Genomic DNA, 25,635 nt, shown 5'->3' on the forward strand with positions numbered 1-25,635 from the left:
AAAAAAATTAAAATACATAAAATAAATAAAAAGCAAGGGCAAAAATCAATGAAATGATAGGAAACAAATAATATGAAGTGATTTGTCTATAGGAAGGTGTGTTTTACAAAATTTAACAATTATTCACAATACTATCTCGCCAAATTTTGAATATAGCTTTTAATGTAAGGAAGGCTATTTTAGGTAAGATACAAATAGCATTAATCATAAAAGATTAGTAAATTCGACTACGTGGAGATAAGAGAGCCTGTTCATCAAAAGATTTGAAAAACTGTTACAAGCTAAAAATTGGGAGGAGCTATTTATAAATTACATAACTGAGAAAGTTGAAAATTTAAAAGCTGAAGAATAACAAATAATAAAAATATGAACAATTCAGTAGAAAAATGGACAAAAGGTAAGAGAGGAGGAAACAGCGTTAATAAACATGACAAGATGTTCTACCTCACTAGTACTAAGGAAACGCAGATGAGAGAACATTATATGTCCATTGTCTGGCAAAAGTAAAAGGCCCCAGTGTGGGAGGGAATACGGGACAGTAGATTTCTTATACATTGTGGGCGAGTATACATTGGCATGATGATTTTGGAAAATAATTTGATTATCTTGTAAAGTAGAATATTTCTATATCCTATGCCTCTGCAATTTCATTTCTGGTGATATGTGCAAGATAAATTCCAACATATATGTACCAGAAGACAGTAAAGGAAAGTTCAAAGCAACACTGTTCGTTATAGCAAAAGATTGAAAATTACCAATGCCCGTCATCTAAGAATAGGTATTAATACATTAAATGAGATCACCATATTGAAGTGAAAAAAGCCTGGAAATAGCTTTATTCAACAACAGGATGAATCTGGGAACCATAAAATTGAGTGGGAGGAAAAAAGAAATTGCAGAAGGCAACCAGCAATATAGTTGCACCCCTCCGCCCCTGCCTTTTTTTTTAGATCAAAAGCAAGTAAAACTAAACAATATACTTTCAGGTATACACGTATGGGATAAAACAAAAGAGAGAGAATGAGAATCATATCACTTAGGACACAGTGGGTGCCTCCGAGTGGGAGGCAGGAGGGTGGATAGGTAGGATAGTGTAGGTACACACAACAGAAATGGTTAGTGAGGTCTGTGGTTGGATAGTGGGTTCACAGGTGTTTTCCATATTGAAAAAAATAACAGAAGGGAATCCCAGCACTTTGGGAGGCTGAGGCGGGTGGATCATGAGGTCAGGAGATCGAGACCATCCTGGCCAACATGGTGAAAACCCATCTCTACTGAAATACAAAATATTAACCAGGCGTGGTGGTGGGCACCTGTAGTCCCAGCTAGTCAGGAGGCTGAGGTAGGGGAATCGCCTGAACCCGGGAGGTGGAGGTTGCAGTGAGCCAAGATCGCGCCACTGCACTCCAGCCTGGCAACAGAGCAAGACTCCGTCTGAAATAAATAAATAAATAAAACCAGAGGGGGACCAAGCACAGACCAACAGTGATACTGTGCAATGAACTAAACTCTCTCATTGGTCCAATCCAGGGCCCCTGATGTGTTTAAACAAAAATAACAAAACTTAATGAATCCCAAGTCCATTTCATCCCTTACTCAGTTTTCTATACTGTATGGTGTGATTTCCAATGTCTATTCTTTGTCATTGTCAATTTGATCTTGCTGAGATTATCTTCACAGGGATTAGCAATTTATGATAAATACTTGTTTCACTGATCAATATTTGACCATATCAAACTTTCAAATTTTAGCTTTTAACATCATTTTCTTTGTTTCTTAAATTTTATTGTTAAACGATGTCAAACATACAGAATTAGGGAGGAAGCTGCCCAGGATCGCCATGGACCCATCTCAGCTCCGACACTTAACCAATTCCTGTTTCATCCACATCTTCCCTCTCTTTCTCCTCCTCCCCCAGATTACTGAAGCTAAACCCAGGCATCATAGCATTTCCTTTGTAAAGATTTCAGTAGGTATCTCTAAAAAATAAAGGCACTCTTTTACAAACATAAGGCATTACCGTTATTATATCAAAATAAAATATTCCTTAATATTGTCAAGTATCTGGTCAGTGCTCACATTTCCCCTGTTATTCCCCCCTCCCCAAGGTTGTTTAAATCAAGATCCAAACAAAGCCCATTCATTTTTATTGGTTTATGAGTCTTTCTAAGTCTCCTTCACGTTTTCTCAGAACTGATTTTGAAATTCTAAACTTTACTAAGATTATTCCACAAAAGCACTGCTTTTTCGACTATGTCCCTGTTTGACAGCTGGGGAGAGAAAACGACTTCCTGCTCATTTTACTCGTCCATTTGGGATGTTCACAGGTGGCCGCCGAGACCAGAGCAGTCATAGCCTGGATGGAAAAAATCCCTTTTGTGCTGGGCGGCAACCTGCAGGGTGGCGAGCTGGTGGTGGCGTACCCCTACGACCTGGTGCGGTCCCCCTGGAAGACGCAGGAACACACCCCCACTCCCGATGACCACGTGTTCCGCTGGCTGGCCTACTCCTATGCCTCCACGCACCGCCTCATGACGGACGCCCGGAGGAGGGTGTGCCACACGGAGGACTTCCAGAAGGAAGAGGGCACTGTCAATGGGGCCTCCTGGCACACCGTCGCTGGAAGTAAGACTCCCTCTGGGGGAAAGTGGGCTGCGGGCGCAGGAGGACGCTGCAGGGGTCTCCTCCTGGCCCTCCTGGTATCGCTAAGTGGTGGCTGCCACGGTGGAGCACTTAGGACCTGCCAGCACTCTCCTAAGCGCAGCACTCAGGCTCTCCTTCCATCCTTGCCCCAGTCTCACTTTCCAGTGCACAAAGGAGGTAACTGGGGCTGGAGACCCAAAGGGATCTGCTTGAGCAAGAAAGGCACAGAGCTGGGGTCTCCGACTCCATGGCCTGTGCTTAGCCTCCAAGCGATTCAGGTTTGATAGGGTCAGAGATGGGTAAAATTGGAGTTAATGGCAATATTGGACAACAGTAAAAAGAAACCCCCACCCAGTGAAGGGATGGAGAGCATGCTGATGCTGGCTGGTGCTGGCGCTGGAGCCCAGGTTTTTCTTAGCTGTAAGAGCTGTTCTGTTCTTGGGTGATGTTCTGCGCTGTAAACCCACAGCAGGGCCAGGCATGCATTTCAAGCTCAGCTGTGAAGGGATTCTGAGCTGCAGACTGAACCTGTGGTGAGGACGGTTCCATTCATACCTGCTGTCCTCTAGCAGCCAGCGGGCCGGCCCGTCACACTCATACCCACAGCCCGCGGTCAACACCGACTGTGTGCTGCATGGGGAATTCAAAGTATTGCTCCTGGCATCCACTCAGGACTGTAGAGGCTCCCAGGAGAGGCTTCAGAAATTCCTTCACAGCAGCCAGAGGGCCCCGCCGTCCACATGTCAGGACAGGCACTTTGTTTCCTGTCTCAGGGCTGTTCCCTAAGCCAGGAGAGACGAGGATGTCCCATCCGAAGTCCCTCTGCATTGACTGCAGGACCCCAGGCATAATGCTTCTTGCTTGTTTCCTTCCCTTTGTGAGGGTTGGTCAAGACAATGATGAATTTGCAAAATATTTTCATGTCAGACTGGGGGTTCAAATCCCACTCTGTCACTTAGTTGCTGTGTGATGCAGGGCCAGTTACTTAACCTCTCTGAACCCTTGCACTTTTTCATGTGTAAAAACAGGCATGATGATGAAGAGGAGGAGGAGGATGGTGGTGGTAGTACCAGCTCCCTCTAGGAAGCTGTGAGGATTACGCAGGTGGAAGATGTGGATGTGCTTGACATGTGGCTCACAGAAACAGTCCTGATAAGTTCCCATCTCCTGCGGACTCCCCTCTGCAGTAACACGACTGCTGTGAAACCTCATATGAGCACATCCTTATTGTCGGTTTCACTGTATTGATAAGTGTTAATATTATTTGACTTTGTTAGAAACTCAGCCTTCACATACTTTTCAAGTATGTTCCCACCCTTGGGAAAAGAAAAACAAAGTAGAAATACTTGTTTCCCTGGCCATTTTAAAACATGTACAGAAAGCTTGATGTTTTTGCCTTTTACAGACCAAGCAGAGGCATTTTATCTAAATCCATCATGGTTTTACCTTGTATGAAATAAAAAAAAAAATACAAATCTCTATCTATCAAGAAGAATTCCTAATGGCAAAAAACATTCTTGCTTTTCAAGTTTTTAGCCCTAAAAACCCACTTACAAAAAGCTTTAAGTAAAATGCCTGTTTATTTTTTATGGCTGCTGTGACTAAATTGGGCATGGGCACACCTGGATTCCCCAGTGTTGGTCACTCATAACATTTTGCGAAGTTGGCTGCCACACAATCACATAGGTAGCATTTGATTTTTTTTCTATCCATTATATTTTCCATTATTTCTGGGACTTTGCGGCAGAGCCATGTGGTAGCTTGAGCCTTTTTAATCATTCATCTTCCTGACAGTGTGATGAAATCTGCAGATTCATTGCTTTGCAGATTAATGAAATGTGACTTGTAATTTCCTTTCCCCCCCTCCCTCTCCTCTCCGCCTTTTTGTTCCATTTTTTTCTCACTCATTAGCTGTGCCCTGCCAGGCACTAGTTAATGGGGAGTGGCCCAGCTGAGAGCGAGGGTCAATACATTTTGAAATGCACATCTTTTGGAGTGTGTGTGCTTTCACTCCAGACTCCTGTGACCCTCTCTGTTCCTGCAACCCTGCACCTTCTCCTCCACGGTGAAGGCAGGTGTTGTGGTCGCATCAGATGCACAGAGCTGTAAGGAATGCGGCTGTGCCTTCCCTGCTGAAGCTGGTGACAAAAGAAGGATGCCAGTCAGGGACAGAACACAAAGGAATGTCTCACCATCCCAACTAGGACCGAAGGCTTGTGAAGAACTGTTTGGGGCACGTCATGGCCCCTTGTTCACACACTTCAGACAGGAAGTCGCATTTTGCTTTTGAAGCCCTTCTCTGGCCATGTATTCTCAGCAAGGCGATACACTCTGGAAGGCTGGCAGGCAGCAGCAAGAGAGCATGGCCCAAGCTTCTCCACCTCCCTCTGGTTTCTCATTTTGCCAGTTCTTCTAAAGCTTCCTATGCTCTGAAGACACATATTGCAAAATGGCAGGCTCACTCCAGAATGTTTAAATATCGCATTTATTTCAGTGCTTACGAGGACTAAAAGGGTAGAAGTGACAATCATTTCTCTGCAGACAGGTGTTCAGCCCTCCCGGAAAGCTGAAACCTGTGCTCCCTGGTGGTTTGTTGCCCCCTGGCCTTCTTGCACTGTCTGTAATTCCATACTGTAGATTTGACTGAAGGAATTTTGACCAATCTCCTTCAATGAGACCAGGGCCCACGTGAAGGATTTTCCATTGACTTGGCTCTGTCCCACCCTTTTTATTCCACTGCTCTCACTGCAAACACGCTCACTGTGTTTCATCACAGGCTTGATCAGAGGCCCGTTGCTGATGACATGTGAATGGGTGGAATCTGGAATTGGGTAGAGGGTGGCTGTATACTTAATGCCATTTTGCCTCTGACTTCCGTGACCAGGCAGCAGATTGATAGAGTTGCTCTTGACACCCCAAAGCCATGGTTTTGATACTGAGCATTGCAGGAGAGAGTTCCTTCTGGTGCACTAAGTGAGAATGAAGGAAAGTTGTCCAAGGCACAGAACACTCTTGCTTTCTGTGACCCTGACCCTGGAGCCCAGGGAGGGTGGTCAGAGGGGCCTTCTACTGGGTGAGTCGTGCAGAGCGCAGCTTGCTAATCATCATCCTGTTCAAAAACAAGAATGTTGGGAAGGAAGCCACTGGTACTTCATGCCGTCAAACACTCATTTATTTATTTCACAAATGTTGAATAGCATAGAGGGTGGAATGGCGGCCTCCCCAGAAGATGATGTCTGCTTTCTAAAACCCCACACCTGGGAATGTCAGCTTATTTGGAAACGAGTCTTGGCAGGTATCATTATATTCAGGGTCTCTAGATGGGGTCACCCTGTGTTACCTGGATGGGCCTTAAGATCAGTGGGAAGTGTCGTTGTAAGGGACAGAAGCAAGACAGAAGAGAAGCCTATGTGAAGACAGAGGCAGAGAGCTGAGTGATGCGGCCTCAAGACAAAGAATGCCAGGGGGCTCCCAGAAGCTGCAAGAGTCAAGGAAGGCTCCTCCCCTAGAGGAGGCCCCCGCTTCTAGAGGCTTTGGAGGGACCACAGACACCTTGATTTCAGACTTCTGGCCTCTGAGACTGTGAGAGGATAAATTTCTGTTGCTTTAAGTCAACCATTTGGTGGTAATTTGTATTATAACAGTGGCCCATGAAATGAGTCCAGACACCGACTGCACATTACGCTGGGGCTTCCTGTCCTGCTGTCATCATGCCAGGAGGCAGAAGGCTTGTCTGCTTTCAGGCGTACTGGGAGAGTGGTTTGCCTGCAAGCCCCCAAGCAGGGATGCTCTATTTGGAGCCGTGGGCAGGGCCATGCAGACCTGGGCCCAAACCCTGACTCTGGCCCTTTCCAGACACATACAAGGTCCTGGGTACTATTCTTCCCCTTTTCAACCTCAACTTTCCTATTTGTAAAATTGTGCTGTGTTGCCTACTTCCGCTGGGTTTGGGGTGAAAAGTAACCTAATGGCTGCAGAGTGCTCAGGACAGATCCTGGCTTATAGGAGGCACTTGGCAAACAGTGGTAAGGATCGCAGTTTTTGGAATCAAAATAGAAAACTGTCATAGAGCTATAGCTGAGACAGCATAACTGTAGAGATAAACTTAATCAAACACTTAAAACCTATAGTGTTCATGAATGATAGCTTTACTCCAAAAATGGAGCATTAAACTTTTTTACTTTAATAAAGTGTTTTATCTAAATAGCACTTATTTCAGTTCTTCTTTTGTCAAAGACACACTTCCATGTGTCTGTCCTCACCACGAACCATTCCGGCTGCATCTTCTCCCCAAACTTTTTCTAATTCACACACATTTGCTCTAATGCAAATTTTTGTCTATAGTAGATACTTGATATCTCCCTGTTTAAACAAGGCCTTCCGAATGTTCTTAAACATCCCTGCTGCCCCCTGTGCCCCATTCCCCAGTGCCATTTTGAGTATTGTTCAGTTAAAGTATTGTCCGGTTGGCTTGGCAGGTCTGAACGATTTCAGCTACCTTCATACAAACTGCTTCGAACTGTCCATCTACGTGGGCTGTGATAAATACCCACATGAGAGCCAGCTGCCTGAGGAGTGGGAGAATAACCGGGAATCCCTGATCGTGTTCATGGAGCAGGTATATTGCGGGTGTGTGGCTGGGATGAGGGGGACTAGCTGGGGGATGAGGCTGCCGAGGTGGCTGAAAGTACGAGATGGAATTAGAGCTTCAGACCTTGGCATCATCCTGGGCCAGCACAGTGCTGCGAGGAGCCACTGTGTGTTGATACTCAAGCAGGCCCCAGGGAAGAGAGCTCTAAACCAATGGTCATTGTCCCCACTGGCCTGGAGCAACTGGGACTGGTTCCTGAGCTCTCTGATGCTGCTCTGCAGGGAACAGGTGCTATGTGTTTGAGCCAATGTGCCCAGGCCCCTTGTCTCAGTCCGCTCCAGCTGCCATCACAAAACACCGCAGACCAGGTGGCTTACAAGGCAGACTTGCAGCTCTGGAGGCCAGAAGTCCGAGACCAAGCTGCCCACAGGGTCGGTGTCCTCGGAGGCTTGTCTCCTCAGCTGCCGTCTTGCCACCTCTTCATGTGGTGGTTATCCCTCTGTGCATGCGCCTCTGTGTATGAGTCCAAATTTCCTCTTCTTAGGAGGACGCCACCTTAACAGCCTCATTTTCCCTGAATTATATCTTTGAAGGCTCCATCTCTAAATAGTCACATTCTGAGATACTGGGGTTAGGGCTTCAACATATGAATACGGGGGTCGGGGTGGGGTGGGGACACAACTGAGTCCTTAACACCCTCCCAGGCCTTCAGAGTCACTGTTGCAGGTGGCAGGGTGAATGACCTGGGAGCAGCTTTAACAAGTACCGCTGGGCTCTGCGGCCCAGCTGGGGAGGGGCTGCTGCTGCCTCCACTGAGAACCTTGGACACCTCCCTGCCGTAGGCTGTCAAAGACACATCCATCTTGCCGCATTAGTGAATTCACCAGTTCTAGTTCTGCAACTAACCAAACAATATCCAGGCCCCACTAAGGAACAGACTAACTGGAAAGTAATGGATTAAACAGAAACAAGTGTCAAGCCTCAGGGCTCCTGCTTTTTCTAAGTGTTAATTCTGACTCCACCTTAACCTCCAACCATTAGGAAGTAAGACCCTGAGGCTGGACACAAGGCTCCCCTTCCATGGGTTGTGCTCAGGAGTCAGAAGGCACATTCATCCCATGGCTTTGGCTGGCACTTTTGGCTGCACTTCTGCGCAGGGGGCAGAGGTTGGCACCAGGATTTAGCATCTGACTCTGTCCCATGATGGTCTTGGGAGACCCAGCCCCCAGTGAGCTTCTCTGGCACAGAAGGGTGTGAGTCTATTTTTCGTTCTTAGGGGAACCTCTCACCCAAGGAATTCCTGTTCCCACCCTGGAATTTGGTAAGAGAAGGCTCTTTCTCTTTTGCATCCCTGTAAAGAGAAGGACTTGACGGTAACAACCTGATCAGTCTTAAGTAATGGTGCCGTAGCCAAAGGACTTCCTATGGATAAAATGCCCAGTCCTTGAAATATGCATAAAGTCATTAGTAATGATGGAATGTCACCTTGGATTGGCACATCATTCTACAGGTAGGGAAACTGAGGCATAAGGTTTGAGTGCATCGCATGACACAATTAAGTCATTGGAAGGGTCTATGCATGGAGTTGTCATCTATAGGAAGGTTTCTTTGAATTGTTTCTTTTCCCACTGACTTTTAAGTCAGCAAGTCCCACAAAGTCAAAATAAATGTGCCTATAAAAATTAAATTTCAGTTTTTAGTAAATGTGTTTCTGTGAACCGTCTCGGATCCTAATATTTTTTAAGCCTCTGGACATTCTAGTGGAAGACTTTCTGGTGCAAGAACCCCAAAAAAATGCAGAAGTTTACATTCCAAATCCACACAGAGCCAGGCAAGCCCATAACCCAAGGACTCCTATTTTTCTAAGAGATAATTTAATTGGTTTTTTTCTCTTCTTTCCTCCTTTCTCCTTTCCCCTGCTTCCCACTTAGCCCTTTTTGAAATGCAAAATAACCTGTCACTTCCCCCTCAGCAGACATTCCCTGCAGGGCAAGCTCATCTGTGCTCCAAGGCAGACCGCCCACCTCCAGGGGCTGGCCTCGGAGGGCATGCCGAAAGCATGCCCATTGGCCACTTTTACAACTTATTTCTGCCCAGGAAGGTGCCAACTCAACTGTCTGGTAGATAAGACACCAGGCTAGCAGGGGGACCCCTGCCCTTGCCCACTAGCCCCCTCCCCTTATAAAAGTATCAGCTTTTTGCTCCAAAGGAGAAGTGGCACGTTTTAAAGCAGGATGCTTCCCTAATGCTAGCTTCAGAAACAAGTTCACTTTTCTTACACTAAGACCTCGCCCTTGTTAATTGAACCCGACAATGCAGCGAGCAATGAACCTGCTTTTCGGTTCCAAGCCTTCTGAGCAAGATGTGGTGCTGTGTGAGTTCTTGGTGGGAACCGGCCAATGGCGGGTTGACAGCCCACTCCATTGTGTCGGTTGTGTCCAGAGCTGGTCGGTGACCTCACCCTGTGTCTCATGTTCGCTGAGCAGGTTCATCGTGGCATTAAAGGCTTGGTGAGAGATTCACATGGAAAAGGAATCCCAAATGCCATTATCTCCATAGAAGGCATTAACCATGACATCCGAACAGGTAATTGCCAATGTGTACAGACTGTCTCTTGGTAAGAAATACTCATTTTTTTTTTAGGTATTTTACTTGGGTTACAATCATGAAATGACTGCCAGAAACGTCTTACTCAGAGCCAAATTACAGTCTCCTTCCTCTAAATTTCCCACTTTTCAAGAGACCTTTGAAAGGGAGGTTTTCAACCTGTGCTTCCTGGTTGCTCGCTGTCCCTTTCACAGGATGGTCATGCAGCAGCCAGCTGACTCCAGGTGCAGTGGAAGTTTCTAAGGAGTTGAGGAAGCAGCTCTGTCTCTATGGAGTTGTTGCATCTGCAGGCAGCTTAGCTCTCAGACCAGGTGGAATGTGGCCTGTGTCCATGAGTGCAGAGGGGCCAGGGAGCGAGGGAGCCAGGCTGCTCCGGAGAGGGAGAAGCCGTAGATTGGGCGACTTGTGGAGGAGTGGAGAGTTTGGAGGGACCAGCAGCAAGAGGACAGCTGGAGGGGTGGGTTGGGACTGGCCAGAGAGGATGCAATTTTTCCATTAAAGCACAGGAAATCACTGAGCGTGATGTCTTAGGAAGACTTAGGTGTCTGTAATGTGAAGGGTGGGATAAGAATAACAGTAACAATAAACATGGGCCTCTCCTATATGCCACTCTCTTAATAGCTTTCTTGTATTAACTCTGTCATTTAACTCCATCATTCCTCACATAAATTGTATTTTCTTGATGCTGTCATTAGATGAAATGCATCAGGGAGACTCAGCTCCCACTCACTGGAAGGGATGAGTGTCTGATGGTGTTAACTAGTTAGGGTTAGCACACATGATTCCCTTTTGAATGGAGGGTACAAAATTCTAGGAACTTGGATAATCTGAGGGTTGGAGGATGATCTCTAAAAGGCAGTGCTGACATCTTATTCCAACTCTCTTTGCTATGGAAGAAAAGAAATTGTAAGACCCAGGGTTTTATAAACCAAATATGAAGTGGCCATACCACGTCAGGACAGCAGAAGGCTGCCTCTGGACCACTCAGCAACAGCAGGAACAAGGAGCTGTTCCCCACACAATCTGTTCTCCAAGAACGCTCGCACATGCTTTCTCTCAGTTGTTTTCACTTTATGCCTTTGAGGGAGACAGGCCATTCTTTCCCACTTATTCAGGTGAAAAACAAGCTCAAGGAGGGCAGTGACCCACTGATGGTTAAGGGGTAAGTGGGGTTTGGCTTCAGGTCTCCGACCCCCAGGTGGCCTGGAAGATGCCCTGCAGGTGCTCCTCAGGGTCCCAGAGGACTCTGCCCTGTTCTTTCCTGGATAGAAAGTGATATGAAAATAAAGGTGCTTGACAAGTCCAGGTTTTTCTTTTGTGCCACAGGGCTGTCATGACCTGGGATGCCCCACTTAAAACTGAAAATGCTGTGTCCCACTTCCCACCCCTGTCCTAGGCAAACAGGGCTGACTGTCCCATGATCTGACTTCCCACTGCTCCCCGTGGACTGACAGCTACACATGGGGTCATCACTGTGGCGCCTCTGTCCACCTGAACCTTCCTCCCTGGGGGGGTCCCTGGGTTCCTGCCTCCTCCCTTTCAGGTCTTTGCTCAGACGTCACCATCTCAGTGCAGCCAACCCTGACCCCTATGAGCACGGCACACCTCCCCACTGCCCTGTTGGTCCCTCTTACCTGCCCCAACTTTGTCCCTTCCCCGTGGCATGTCTCCCTTCTAACACACCAGGTAATAGGCTCGTGTGTACTCTGCTCATGATTTGTTTCTGTCTCTTCGCCCCCACGAGGTCAGGAGCCCTTGACTGTTTTGTTGGTTTGTTCCTCAATGTATTACGAGCACCCTGTCTGGCCACTTCTGAGCAGTGGATGCTCGATAAATACTTGTTGGTGAATGGGCGGATGAACAGTCCATGATGTTCCAGGATTACCCAGTGAGTGGCAGAGCTATGATTTGAGCCAAGCACTGGAGACTTCAAATCTGGTGCTCCTTCCTTTATTTCCATGCCATTTTTCTTGAACAGGGAGGAGAGGCTCCTTCTCTGCAAACTGTTCCCATGATCCTGTCATGCCAACAAAAGATCCCATTCCACCTGCCAGGAAGCAGACTTTGGGACATTAGGATGAGGTGAGGCTGGGGTTCAGACCTGGCCCGTGTATCCTTCATTGCCAGGCTCCCTAGCAGTGGGCCTGGCATAAAAGACCAAATATGTAAATGGGTGAAATGTGTCTAAAATGCCACAAAAATAGTAGATTGCTGTGTAATGCCATAAATTGCATTTTTCTCATCTAGTTACAGATTTCTTTGCTCAATAATATTTTCTGAACATTCCTACCATTTGTCACTGATCTTATAGCCATGAACCATGAGGCTTCACACTGAATGCCATGGAATGTTGTATGTAGTAGCCCCTCATAGGTGTTCATTTTTTTCATATATTTATTCACTATTCCTTAATTAATTCAGCAAATGTAGATTGCATAGCTGGAATGTGCCAGAGACCACGCAGAGTGTTGGCGATCATTTGCATGAAAGGCTGTATGATGTGGTTCTGCATAGGATTTGTATTTTAAACATTACAAATGAAGCTCCTTTGAAATGATAATTCTAAAAGAGCCTAGAACATTCCTTGACTATTTGGTGCTTTGTACGCAATGTGAGAAAATGTGGGAGTTTTGAACTGAGTGGGAGATAAAAAGACCCTGGGGCCTCATAAGCCAAGATAGAATACTTTGTCTAATGGGCGCTGAGTTTCAAGCCCCTGTAATCAAGGAGACAGTTTTGATGAGCTAATGGGAAATGCATCTCCCTCCCTTGATTTTCCCCTCTATAAATAATTTCCCAGTGTATTCTCATACTTTATACTATGAGATAAACTCCATACTTTACACACGGCTCTTTATTCTGTTTCAGAATCTTTTGGTTCTCAAGAAAAGCTCTGAATTTGCCTTGATTTCTGTCTGAGGTTTATGTGATCTGACAAGTTTTATTTTGGGATGGATTTTGCATAAAATAAACAGGGATATTAAATGGAATTCCACAGGGAGGGAAGCTGGTAGGAATGCTTTGAGTTAGATACATATCAGTATGTTGGACAGACACTCGGCTCACTGTTCCACATGCCTGTCCTTTGCTTGGTGGGTATTGAACTGATCTGCTCATGTGTGGATATTCTTTAGGCCTGAGTTGCCCCTTCTGCCCATGTATAGGAGATGGGTCAGGGTGACGGAAGAAATTATAAGGAAAGACACAAAGGAGGTTTTGCGAAAGCTTTGTAAGGGCAAAGGGTAGATAACAAGGGAATGTAAAGGAATTTATCTAGATGAATTTGTTTACTTATGTCTCCAGAAACCAACCTTTGATCATTTGCACACAGGACTGCTCTCTACTCGGGGGGGAGGGTCAACAATGTTAATTACCCACAAATTGTATTTGCTCCAAGCCTTTGTCATTAAATCTGTACTAAATAAATACAAACGTCTCTGGCTTATGGGGGCTGCACTCTCGTCAGTGGTGCTAAGCCGTGCAGTCCCCTAGCCACACGCTCAGGCAAAATACCTGTGTCTGCATACTTCATTCATCCATCGCTTGGCCAGAGTCTGCGGGACAGGCTTGGCGTGCATGAATGCCCAGGATGCCCATTATGTATTGACTTCCACTGCAGCTCCCTAAAACGTTCACCCTGAACACAGACCTGAGCACTCACGGGGACAGCAGCCCAACACTGCATCTCCTGCTTTTCATAATGTGAGTGATTCCAGACCTTTCCAGTGGCTAGAGACAGAAGCAGAGAAAATGAGAGCCTCAAGGAAGACATGGGGAAAACAGCCAAGAACTGAGGACAGCGTGCCCTGCCAGGCCAATAAGGGCATCAGGCAGATCCATGTCTCTGCAGTAGAAGCTTTGAGATGACATGGCCAACACCCCTCATTCTGACTGTGTGAGCCCACACACAGTCCTGATCATTGTATTCATTCTTTTGACCTTTCTTATTGAGCTCCTACTGTGCACCACACTAGAAATACTGCAGTGAGCAAAACAAGTATGGCCTCTAAAAGTACACATTCTAGTGAAGGAGACCTAGAGATAATTCCAAAGGAAGATTTAAAAGTTCACTACACACTACGATCAGTGCCATGAAAAAAATAAATCAAGTGATATTTACAAATAGGTGGGAAAGCCAACGAAGGGTCCCTCCCTAAGGGGACATACACAGGCTGGCCTTTAGAAGAGCAAAGAATAGCATTCCAGTTGGAGGGAACAGTAATTGCAAAGGCTCAGGGTCAAGAATCAAGGAACAACAGGAAGACTTGTGTGGCTGGAGAGAGGCCGGCTGGGAGCAGTGGAGTGCAATGATGTGGAAGGGGCCCCCAGGACCTGCGTTGGGTTTTGCTCTAAGCACTGAGCCCTTATCTGAATGGGGTGAACCCTCAGGCTCACAGGAACACTGTCTCCACCTGCTTGTCTATTTCTCCTCAAAAATTAGAGGGCTTACCTGACAGGGCCACAAGGACAGAACAAATTTCTTGAAATTTAGTAAGAGTAGCTTTCGTTATTAAAAACGAACTCTAGAACTGGCGTGGTGGCTCATGCCTATAATCCTCAGCACTTTGGGAGGCCGAGGTGGGCGGATCATGAGGTCAGGAGTTCGAGACCAGCCTGGCCAATATGCTGAAACCCCGTCTCTACTAAAAAAAAAAAAAAAAAAAAAAAAAAAAAGTACAAAAATTAGCCGAGCGTGATGGTGCACACCTGTAATCCCAGCTACTCGGGAGGCTAAGGCAGGATAATTGCTTGAACCCAGGAGGCAGAGGTTGCAGTGAGCTGAGATCACGCCACTGTACCCCAGCCTGGACGATGGAGTGAGACTCTGTCTCGAAAAACAAAACAAAACAAAAAACGAACTCCAGGCATTTAAATGGAATCTTGCAAGGCCTGACTTTACAAAGGGTGAAAGGAAATGGACCTGGCACAGGAGTTGGGAACAGCAGTGGGAACAGCATATGCAAAGCCCAGAGGTGTGAGGTATGTGTCCTGAGGCAACACTGCAAAGCACTCAGAATGGCTGGAACAAAGGGGTGTGAGATACAATGGGGGAGGGCAGGAACTGGGAACCCAGAGGCTCGGGCCAGCCAAGGACTTTGGATTTCATCTCCATGTGGCCCTGCGATAACGGCAGGTTTAGGGAGTAAACACCATGATGCGTATAAGAAGGCCAGCGACAGCACAGAGGGTGAACTAGGGAGGGGGCACGGAGGGCTTCTTCTGGCTTTTGCGGGGATAAAGGGAATCACAAAGGCTTATTAGAAACATGAACTTGAGCCAGTTATGCTGATAACCATTAATTGTGGGTTTCTTTCACTGCTCAGCTTACTGAACACCTCCCTTGGTGAGAACCTGGGCTGCCCCCTCCCTGAGGTGTTTAACCTCCAAGTGCCATTGAGTCAGGTGCTCCCACTGAGAGGTTTGCTTCCAGGGGCCTCCAGCGTCCAGTGCCCCACAACAGCTGTTGGCGGGGGCAGGCTCTTGGCCTTAACTAATCCCCTCTGAGCACCCTTGGTAGTTGAGACCTAATATGCTCTGCCTCTCAGGCCAGTAAGCCATGTGCTGTCCTGGTCGCTCACTTCTCTCCAGCCCATTCAGATAAACCAATGTTCAGACCCGTTCAGTGTTTAATCCAGGAGGGTAAACGGCACGCATGTTGAGCACAGAAGAGGAAAACATGGGCTCTTCAGGCGCCTACAGCTTTAACACAGGGCCGAGGCAGGAAGCGGAGGCCGTTTCCACTCTCAAGGACAGACTGCCTGGTAGCAGGGAGAGGGGAGAGGACAGGGAGGGCACGTGGAGGAGGTGGCTCTCTCAGGCTTGTCAGGGACTGTGGGGACCCTGAGGGAGATCTCCAAAGACAAACTTTGCTGCGAGGCTCGAGTCACCTGATGGCATAATTCAGCCTGTTGATGTGCTCCTGAAAAGGTATAATGTGGCATTTTATTTAGTTGAAGAACTTTCCATTTCATTAAAAAAAGACCCAGGACACAGCGCCAAGAAATGCCAGGGAGCCGCCCACCTGAGCGTGTACCTGGGCCTCTCAGATGGAGTCCTGTTTTCCATTCAGCTCCTTAATGATGTACATGTGGCAAACGACTGCCTGCACATTTCATTTCCCATCATGTCCTGTGCTCCTGCGAGCTCGGTGTATTGCACGGGGTGTCTTGGATGAATTGAGATGAGAATGTGCATGATTTCAACACGATGCTTCAAAGTGTTATAGATCTGTGTATGTGGGAGACGTATATTTACAAACACACACATAGTTTTCTTCCATCCGTTAGAAGACTTCAGGACTTGTTAAGACAAGCAAACCTTGACCAGGGCCTACTTAGTACTTGATCAAACCCAACCTTTTCTCTACCTGGCTCCAAAACTTTAGACTGGGCAGGACATTCAGACTGTCACAAGTGAAAGACTGCTGATTACTAGCCGTGTGACCTGGTGCAGGATACTACACCTCTCTGGGCATCAAATTACTCACGTAGAAAAGGAAATAAGCATGCAGCCTGCATCACAGAGTCACTTGGAGGGTTCGGTGAGCCAGTGCCGCCTCATCTTTCTGTGTGTGGGTAGTGTTCCCCGGGATGGCCCTCTGGTGTCTCCTTTTCTGTCTCATGGTCTCCGATATGCTGTGGATCTAAATGTTCTCACCAGGCTGTAGGCTCTCTGGGAGGAGTGACCTCAGCCTAGAACCTGTCTTTTTTTTTTTTTTTGAGACAGAGTCTCACTCTGTCACCCAGGCTGGAGTGCAGTGGCGTGATCCCAGCTCACTGCAACCTCCGCCTCCTGGGTTCAAGCGATTCTCCTGTCTTATCCTCCAGAGTAGCTGGGATTACAGGCACCCACCACCACACCCAGCCTCCCAAAGTGCTGAGATTACAGGTGTGAACCACCACGCCCACCACAGGGATCCAGCCTAGAGCTGAGGATGGACCCAGGTCACATTAGGTGCCTGGGAGGTAATCGGCCGGTAGTTACCTGGGAGGCACGGGCACCACCTCAGCTCCAGCATGGGTCTCATGCGATCTCAAGGCTCTTCTGCCCCGCAGCATCCATGTATAGATGGCCCTGCAACTCCCAAGTCTCTCCAGGCCCCAGCCAGGGAATGGGGTACAAGTGCCAGGGCCTCTCCGGGGCCATCTGACCTCAGTCCCTGTAGTCCTTTCCTTCTCTTTCCAGAAGTGAAGAGCCCACACCTTTAAAAAATGGTTATTGTGTACTTGCAGCCATGCTAAGGAAGCCAGGAGGCCCTGCACTGATGGCTTTTCAAGATGGCATTTTGTGGCGAGGGCATACCGTTTGGAAGTTCAAGTTCATAATGAATGGCTCATATTGTCACAGAGCATTAGTGATCGGCTCTCCAGCTTTGCTCCTGTGTATTGACACTGCGGGGAGCCTATACCTCCCCTCCCTGTTAAAACCATTAAGGCAACTTTCAGAGAGGAAAACATCTTGGCTTCCAAAATGCATCAAGAATTTGCATCTGCAGGAGCTAGGATTCCATGTTGCCAGCCTGAGAGTCTCTCTCTGGCCCAGGGAGCTGGTCTTGGACGAGGGCTGGCGGGATCTGCATTAGCAAGAGCTGCTCTGAATCTCCCCTGGTTTTCTTTTTCACAGCCAACGATGGGGATTACTGGCGCCTCCTGAACCCTGGAGAGTATGTGGTCACAGCAAGGGCCGAAGGCTTCACTGCATCCACCAAGAACTGTATGGTTGGCTATGACATGGGGGCCACAAGGTGTGACTTCACAGTTAGCAAAACCAACATGGCCAGGATCCGAGAGATCATGGAGAAGTTTGGGAAGCAGCCCGTCAGCCTGCCAGCCAGGCGGCTGAAGCTGCGGGGGCGGAAGAGACGACAGCGTGGGTGACCCTCCTGGGCCCTTGAGACTCGTCTGGGACCCATGCAAATTAAACCAACCTGGTAGTAGCTCCGTAGTGGACTCACTCACTGTTGTTTCCTCTGTAATTCAAGAAGTGCCTGGAAGAGAGGGTGCCTTGTGAGGCAGGTCCCAAAAGGGAAGGCTGGAGGCCGAGGCTGTTTTCTTTTCTTTGTTCCCATTTATCCAAATAACTTGGACAGAGCAGCAAAGAAAAGCTGATGGGAGTGAGAGAACTCAGCAAGCCAACCTGTGAATCAGAGAGAGAAAGAGAAAGAGGGGAGCCTGTCCATTCAGAGCCTCCTAGCTGCATAGAAAAGGATTCCGGTGCTTCCCCTGTTTGCGTGACAGCAAGGGTTCCACATGCATTTGCAATTTGCACAGCTAAAATTAAAGCATTTCCCCCGCTGGACTGTCCCAAATGTTACCATTTGAGATGCTCCCAGACATCCTCAGAGAATCCACCCTCTCTGGCCCTGGGACATTGCAAGCTGCTACAAATAAATTCTGTGTTCTTTTGACAATAGCATCATTGCCAAGTGCGCATCAGTGAGCCTCTTGAATCCGTTTAGTCTCCTTTTTCAACAAAGGAGTGTGTTCAGAAAAGGAGAGAAAGGCTGAGATCATTCAGGAGTTTGTTGGGCAGCAAGCATGGAGCTTCTTGCACAAATTCTGGGTCCATAAAGAACCCCCAAACTCCCTGCTGATCCAGTATAGCCCTGGAGGTTCCCCAGGTAGGGAGAGCCAGAGGTGCCAGCCTTCCTGAGGGGCCAGATAATTTAGCCTGGATCTCCTCTTTTACCTGCTAGGACTGGAAAGAGCCAGAAGGGGGCTGGCCTGAAGCCCTCTCTCTGCTTGAGGTATTGCCCCTGCGTGGAATTGAGTGCTCATGGGTTGGCCTCATATCATCAGCCTGGGAGTTATTTTTGAAATGTAGAATGCCAGATCTTCCAGATTAGGCTAAATGTAATGAAAACCTCTTAGGATTATCTGTGGAGCATCAGTTTGGAAAGAATTATTGAATTATCTTGCAAGAAAAAAGTATGTCTCACTTTTTGTTAATGTTGCTGCCTCACTGACCTGGGAAAAATGAAAAAAATAAAAATAAAAAAAAATAAAGCAAATGGTAAGACCCTTCTGGTGTGTGTGGCTTTTCTGGGTAAGCTTGCAGCCACCCCACTACCTCTTTCTGAGGTTGGTCAGCCTAGACGGAGTGCCTGCTTAGGGGTGGCCATCCTGCACCTCCACTAAGCTCAGCACTGATGCTGACAGCACTATGTTCTCTGCCTCTTTCCCAGGAGAGACACACGTTTGGGACCCACTATTGGCTCTTGGAGATGCCAGTGAGCATCTTTAGAGAAAAGATTCTCATGTAGCTTTTGCACAATCTGTACTCAGGGTCAGCTAACTTTTCTTTAAAAGGGTCAGTGAATATCTTAGGCTTTGCAAGCCATACAGTCTCTGTCATAACCACTCAGCTCTGCTATTGTAGCACAAAAGCAGATATATACAGTACAGAAATGAATGGGCCAGCACTTTGGGAGGCTGAGGTGGGCAGATTGCCTGAGGTCAGGAGTTTGAGACCAGCCTGGAAAACATGATGAAACCGTGTCTGTACTAAATATACAAAAATTAGTTGGGCATGGTGGTACATGCCTGTAGTCCCAGCTACTCAGGTGGCTGAGGCAAGAGAATCGTTTCAACCTGGGAGGCATAGGTTGCAGTGAGCAAAGATCGCACCATGGAATTCCAGCCTGGATGACAGAGCAAGACTCCATCTCAAAAAAAAAAAAAAAAAAAAAAAAAAAAAAAAGAAAAGAAAAGAAATGAATGTGCATGGCTGCATTCCAGTACATCTTTATTTACCAAAACAGGTGGCAGCTGGATTTGGCCTGCAAGCTAAGGCATAGTTGGCTCCTGCTCTAAGCCAGTGTTGGCCAATAGAACTTTCCGTGATGATGGAAATGTCCTATTGTGTGCTATCGAATGCCACAGTGCTGGCCACGTGTGGCTATTGAGTACTTTAAAGGTGGTCAGTAAAACTTAAAAACTGGGTTTCTTGTATTATAGAATGTTAATTTTAATTTAACTTTTAATAGCCACTTGTGGCTAAAGGCTACATATTGGACCACACAGCTCTCAACTAAGCCCATGGTAGGAAAATCTGACCCTCGCAACAGTAGATATGGAGGTGGTGCTATAAAGCATTTAAAACTATAAACCACCTTTGTAGTTCAGAAGGTGGAGCTGCAGGGGTGAAAGAGACGACGGTGCAGGTGACCCTTCTGGGCCCTTGAGACATGTCCTGGACCCACAATTTAAACCCGAGCAATCCCACATTTGCTTGGAAGATTGTGGATTTGTCCAGTCCCTGCCATGCTGACCCAGAAGCCAGTTCCTGGCCCTTGGTGCCGAGATGGCTCGGTCTCATTTCTAGTAGTCAGCTCTGGAACTTGCAGGGCTACTGCACACAGCCTACTGCGTCCATGCCATTCTCGACCCTCCTTGCAGCCTTGTCACCAAACTGAGCCCATTTGTAGGCACCTTGGGCTCGCAGGCAGGGGCTCTGCATTCAGGGCTGGCCAGGGCTCTTTGGTGTGTGATCTCAGGTTAGGCATCCTCTTTAATCTCTCATCTACTCCTGCAAAGTAAAGCCCTCAGGCTTCATAGACTGTAAAGGTCAGGCTGGCTGTGGCGTCAGATGATTTCTGGGAGAGAGCCTACAACCTGGATTCCTAAAGCTCTGTTCTGTTGGAGTCACTTCTCTCCTCGGCCCCTCCATGACACAGCGGCTCCTCACTGGACCTTCAAGCCCACACCACCTTCCTTAACCCGGAGCCGGGAACCTCCCTCCTACTTGCCTTCTCTCCTGCTTTTCAGCCAGAATTACCCTCCTAGATCTTTCCCTAGGTTCAGCTTGGGCCTCTGCATATATTATCTCTCCTCACAGCTGAAAACCCTCCTGCTTCTCTCCAGTCCTGTCTCAAATGCCACCTCCTCCCAGAAGCGTTCCCCCTCTCAGGACCGTGGTGATTTCTCACTCCTTTGAACAAATCTGTAGAGCCCTCAGGGCCTCTCAGAGGAGTTGTGTTACTTCAGGTTCTCTCCACTGTTGGTCTGGAAGCTCCCAAGGGCAGGACCTGCGTCCTCTTCGGTTCCCACTCCTCCTGCAGGGCCGCTTCCCACTGCAGCAGGTGCACCATGAACACGTGTGAAGCCGAGCCAGCCTCTGTCATGTGGTGCCCTGTTTGTAGGATTCCCTTAACATGTTCAGAAAATGTGACTTGAGAAATTGAAAATCTATACTTTGAATTTATTTGGTGTCTTTTTACCTCTTGAAGAGTCTTCATTTTTGTAAGTGAAATCTGGTACTCGACTGAATAGAAACATGTCCAGAGATTGACAGGCTGTTTGAGATGTTTTTCTGCCAACGTGGTGCGTCTCCTTCTGGTGGAGTCCAGTGCCTGTTTACTGTCTTCATCCTCCCACGTGGGTCCCAGGAGGGCTGCAGCGGCATCACCCTCTTTCGTGTCTGTTTTATGTTGAGGGGCATTTAAGGAGCTGTGTAGAGCAGAAGCTCAAATCAGCATTTGTCAGCAATCACAGCCCACTTTCTATGAGTTTTGGAGCCCAGTCTTTACCAGGAACCCCCAGGCATTATTCAGTGTGCACAAGGGCATTACAACACCTTGAAACTGTCATGTGATGTTAGCACACAATCACGCCAGGAAGGAGTCCCAGGTTTGCAGGTTCAGAATCAGCTCTGGAGGCTGCCACCCTGCCTGAAGAAGCCCACATGTCCATACCACTTTGTGCTGTGTCCCCGATCCCAGTGGGTGGTCACAGTGTGGAGGGAGCTGCTGCTTATGGAGCCACAGCCCAGCAGGACTGGCCAGAAGGAGGCAGAGGCTGGCTTACAGAAGCCCAAGTCTGCCTCTGCTACTGAGCTGTGTGTACTACGGCGACCTCTCCTGAGACCGTGGGGGCTCTTCCTCCTGTCTGTCGATCCCCCGACACATAGACACATCCCCAACTTCCCAGCCAAGGCACAGGAAATCAAGGGAAAAATCAGAAAAAAAAAGTTCATGGCCCGCCGTGGTAGCTCACGCCTGTAATCCCAGCACTGTGGGAGGCTGAAGCAGGTGGATCACGAGGTCAGGAGATCAAGACCAGCCTGGCCAACATGATGAAACCCCATCTCTACTAAAAATACAAAAATTAGCCAGGCATGGTGGTACTTGCCTGTAATCCCAGCTACTCAGGAGGCTGAGGCAGGAGAGTCATTTGAACCCGGGAGGTGGAGGATGCAGTGAGCCGAGATCGTGCCATTGCACTCCAGCCTGGGCAATACAGTGAGACTCCATCTCAAAGAAAAAAAAAAGTTCAGAGAGCTGAAACACATGGGGCAGAGCCTTCCAGTACCTTCTGGTGTATACAGAGGACAATGGCAGGTCTTTAGAGCTGAGGGGCAGCCATGAGGTCAACGAGCCTGGGGATGGCACCTAGGCTTCCTCTTATAGGCCAACTCTGGTTTATTGGTAGTCCTTGCTTGGAGCTCTGTGTTAAGAATTCTGAGGCAGAGAGCTGGCTTAATGAAGAGATGCTCCAACTGATTACCTATGTCTGCTCTGGGTATGGCAAAGGTGAGGGCAAGGATGCCTGCCGTCTCCATCCCTGAGCTACTCTAGTCCCCCTGGGGGTAGAGACAGGAAAAATGAGGCCCAGGGAGGGGCATGAAGTGTCCAAAGTCCCGTTTCAGTTCATGGCAGAGGCTGAACTCTCAGGACAGTGCTCTTTCCACTGCTTGACTGGGAACCTGTAATTAGGTCTTGGCGCAGGCCTGGGAGCTAAGCCTCTTGACCTACAGGGCCAGCTTTCCAGGAGCAGCTCACACCATGGGCAGTGACAGAACACTGGGAACTATGGGTGCATTTCAGCAACCAGAGGATAAAGGATGGAGCCCTTGTGTGATGAATGTGGCTGGGGAATCTGCTAAGGAGGAGCTGATTGAATATGTAGCAGATCCGGGGGAAGCTCATTGGGCCTGATTCTGGATGTCTTTTGCCATCATAGCTCCCTGTCAGCTTGAGATGACCTAAGAGCCAATGATGTCCTGACTTCCCAAAAGCTGACAGTTTTGATTTGCAGTTGGTAATGCCCAATTTGATTTACGGTTGGTAACGCCCAATTTGATTTGCGGTTGGTAAGGCCCGATTTGATTTGTGGTTGGTAAGGCCCGATTTGATTTGCGGTTGGTAACGCCCATCCTATATGCAGCCTCCACATCCTTTGTAGCCTGGTTGGTGTGCTGGGCACTGGGGGGATGAGCACCACCCTGGCATTTCTTGTTATCTAATCTGTCTCAAGAGCCAGCCTGACAGACGAAGAGGACAGTGGCTCTACTCAGTGCTCACAGGTGCTATCGGTAGTGGACTCTGTCTCTGCCTCACACATGTGTCAATATCTGCAGGGAAGGCCACTTTCTGGAGCCCTCTCCCAGCCTCTCTGAGTAAGGCTGAGTGGTGAGTATCCACTGAAATGTCAGTCCATCATTGTGAGTCAGCACCCACTGGCCTCCCTCGCCTCCAAGGCCTTCAGGATAGCGGTCAGTAAATCAAAGGGTCGGAGAGCAATACATTCATTGCTGTTCTCTTCAAATTATCTCTAAACAAGCATTTGAAAAATTCTCTGTTTTGAAATGCAAATCAAAACCACAATGAGATACAACCTTACACCAGTCAGAATGCCTGTTGTTAAAAAGTCAAAAAATAACAACAAATAACAACAAATAACTAGGAGATGTGCCACTCTCACCCATAGCCCACTTTTGTTTCAGATCGTTTTGATGCTGAAGGTCTAAGCATTTCAAATATATTACATTGAATTGAATCCCCGTGACAATCTTAAGAGGCAGAGATTCCTATACGCATTTTAGAGTTGTGGAAACAAGCCCCGGGAAGATGAGGTGACTTGCTTAAAGTCTCTCATTTGGCAAGAGGTGACACTGGGACCAAACTAAAGCTCGTCCACCCCAAAGCTCCATCTTTTCCTTCTGTATCCCATCCCCAGGGAAGTATAGTGACACGGGTTAGGTCCCTGCACAACCTAGGGTAAATTATGTACCTTATGAATCTCAGTTTACTAATCTATAAAATGGGCATAGTAGGCCAGGCATGGTGGCTCATGCCCGTAATCCCAGCACTTTGGGAGGGCGAGGTGGGTGGATCATGAGGTCAGGAGATCAAGACCATCCTCTCTAACACGGTGAAACCGTATCTCTACTAAAAATACAAAAAATCAGCTGGGCGTGGTGGCACGTGCCTGTAATTCCAGCTACTTGGGAGGCTGAGGCAGGAGAATCGCTTGAACCTGGGAGGCAGAGGTTGCGGTGAACCAAGATCACACCACTGCACTCCAGCCTGGGTGGCAGAGCAAGATTCTGTCTCAGAAGAAAAAAAAAATGGGCATAGTAAATAGGGCCTACCTTGCATGTCATGGGGCCCCAGTGAAAAGCATTTAAACAGGCACCCGGCACGTGGCAAGTACTGAGATGTAGAGCAGCTGCTGATTATTGTTTTCAGGTACTGTGTTCCCAGCACTGTGCTATTTAATATCCCTTGTCATCTTCACAACTACATTTAGAGCTAAATATTATTATTCCCATTTTTCAAATGAGGAAGCTGAGGCTGAGGGCATGCATAGATAGATGTATGTAGTCAGATGTTCTAGTGTGGTTTTTCCAAGTTAATCACCAGGATGGAAGCAGCTGTTTTGATGCACTCCTTACTTTGCTCTTGAAATTTGCATTAGCTGAGCGGTGAGGGAAGTGGGAGCTGAGCCCAGGAGGGAAGCAATCGGTTATAGAAGCAGGTTTCCTGGCCATGGAAACCCTTACTGCATGGGGCAGGTGTTCAATGAATTTTCATTGAAAATAATGGCCTCCTGTCTGACTCTGCCGTGCTCTTCATCCTCCCCAAGCATGAGCACAGCTGTCAGGCTCCCTATGGGGATTAGGGGGAGACGGCAAAGGCCATGATCCCATTCTTTGGGCATTGCTCTTTTCCAGCTCTTGGAAGCCTAGTGACTCCACAACATCAGGTTCCATCTCTGGGCCTTCTGCCAACCTGCAGGGAACAAACAACACCGGGGCTGGGGCAAGAGCAAGAGAGGGGGGCCTTGAGGCCCATGGAGAAAGGCAGCCCCAGGCCACTGGAGAAAGAAAAAAGCCCTCCTCACTGTACTTCCCTGGGGATGGGATCAAGAAGGAAAAGATGGAGCTTTGGGGTGGATGAGCTTTGGTTTGGTCCCAGTGCCACCTCTTACCATCTGGGTGATGTTCAGCAAGTCACCTCATCTCCCTGGGACTTGTTTCCACATCTCTAAAATGCCTATAATAAGCTCTGCCTCTTAGAATTGTCACGGGGATTCAATTCGACGTAATATATTTGAAATGCTTAGACCTTCAGCATGGAAATGATCTGAAACAAAAGTGGGCTATTGTTAGAGCAGAGTGCAGCCTACTTTACAGAACAGACTGACAGTTTCTAAAAATGTTAACTATGGAGTTCCCATATGATCCAGTGATCCTAGTCCTAGGTATATACCCAACAGACATGAAAACATATGTCAACACAAAACGTGTGCACAAATGTTTACAGCAGCGTTATTCATGACAGCCAACGTGTAGAAACAGCCCAAATGCCAAGGGGTGAACAGATAAACAAAATGTGCATATTCAGACTGTGGCATATTATCTGGTAATGAAAAGGAATGAAATACTGATCCACACTACAACATGGATGAACCTTGAACACATTATGCTAAGTGAAAGAAGTTAGTTACAAATGGCCACATATTGTGTGGTTCCATTTATATGAACTGTCCAGAACAGGCAAATCCGTAGAGACA

General features: G+C 47.6%; 1 protein-coding gene across 1 annotated transcript in view; it reads left to right on the forward strand.

Moving 5' to 3' along the window:
- The window catches only part of CPXM2 (carboxypeptidase X, M14 family member 2), a 146,402-nt gene extending 127,538 nt beyond the window's left edge, over positions 1-18,864 (forward strand). Inside the window, exons 11-14 of the mRNA XM_003255063.1 lie at positions 2,328-2,625; positions 7,122-7,261; positions 9,721-9,820; positions 17,465-18,864. Coding sequence (XP_003255111.1) covers positions 2,328-2,625; positions 7,122-7,261; positions 9,721-9,820; positions 17,465-17,718 — 792 coding nt within the window. The 3' untranslated portion in view covers positions 17,719-18,864. The remainder of the gene's footprint in view (positions 1-2,327; positions 2,626-7,121; positions 7,262-9,720; positions 9,821-17,464) is intronic.
- Positions 18,865-25,635: the final 6,771 nt, after the last annotated feature.

The sequence above is a fragment of the Nomascus leucogenys genome, chromosome 3 (genome assembly GCF_006542625.1).
Source record: "Nomascus leucogenys isolate Asia chromosome 3, Asia_NLE_v1, whole genome shotgun sequence".
In the NCBI taxonomy this organism is placed as follows: domain Eukaryota; kingdom Metazoa; phylum Chordata; class Mammalia; order Primates; family Hylobatidae; genus Nomascus; species Nomascus leucogenys.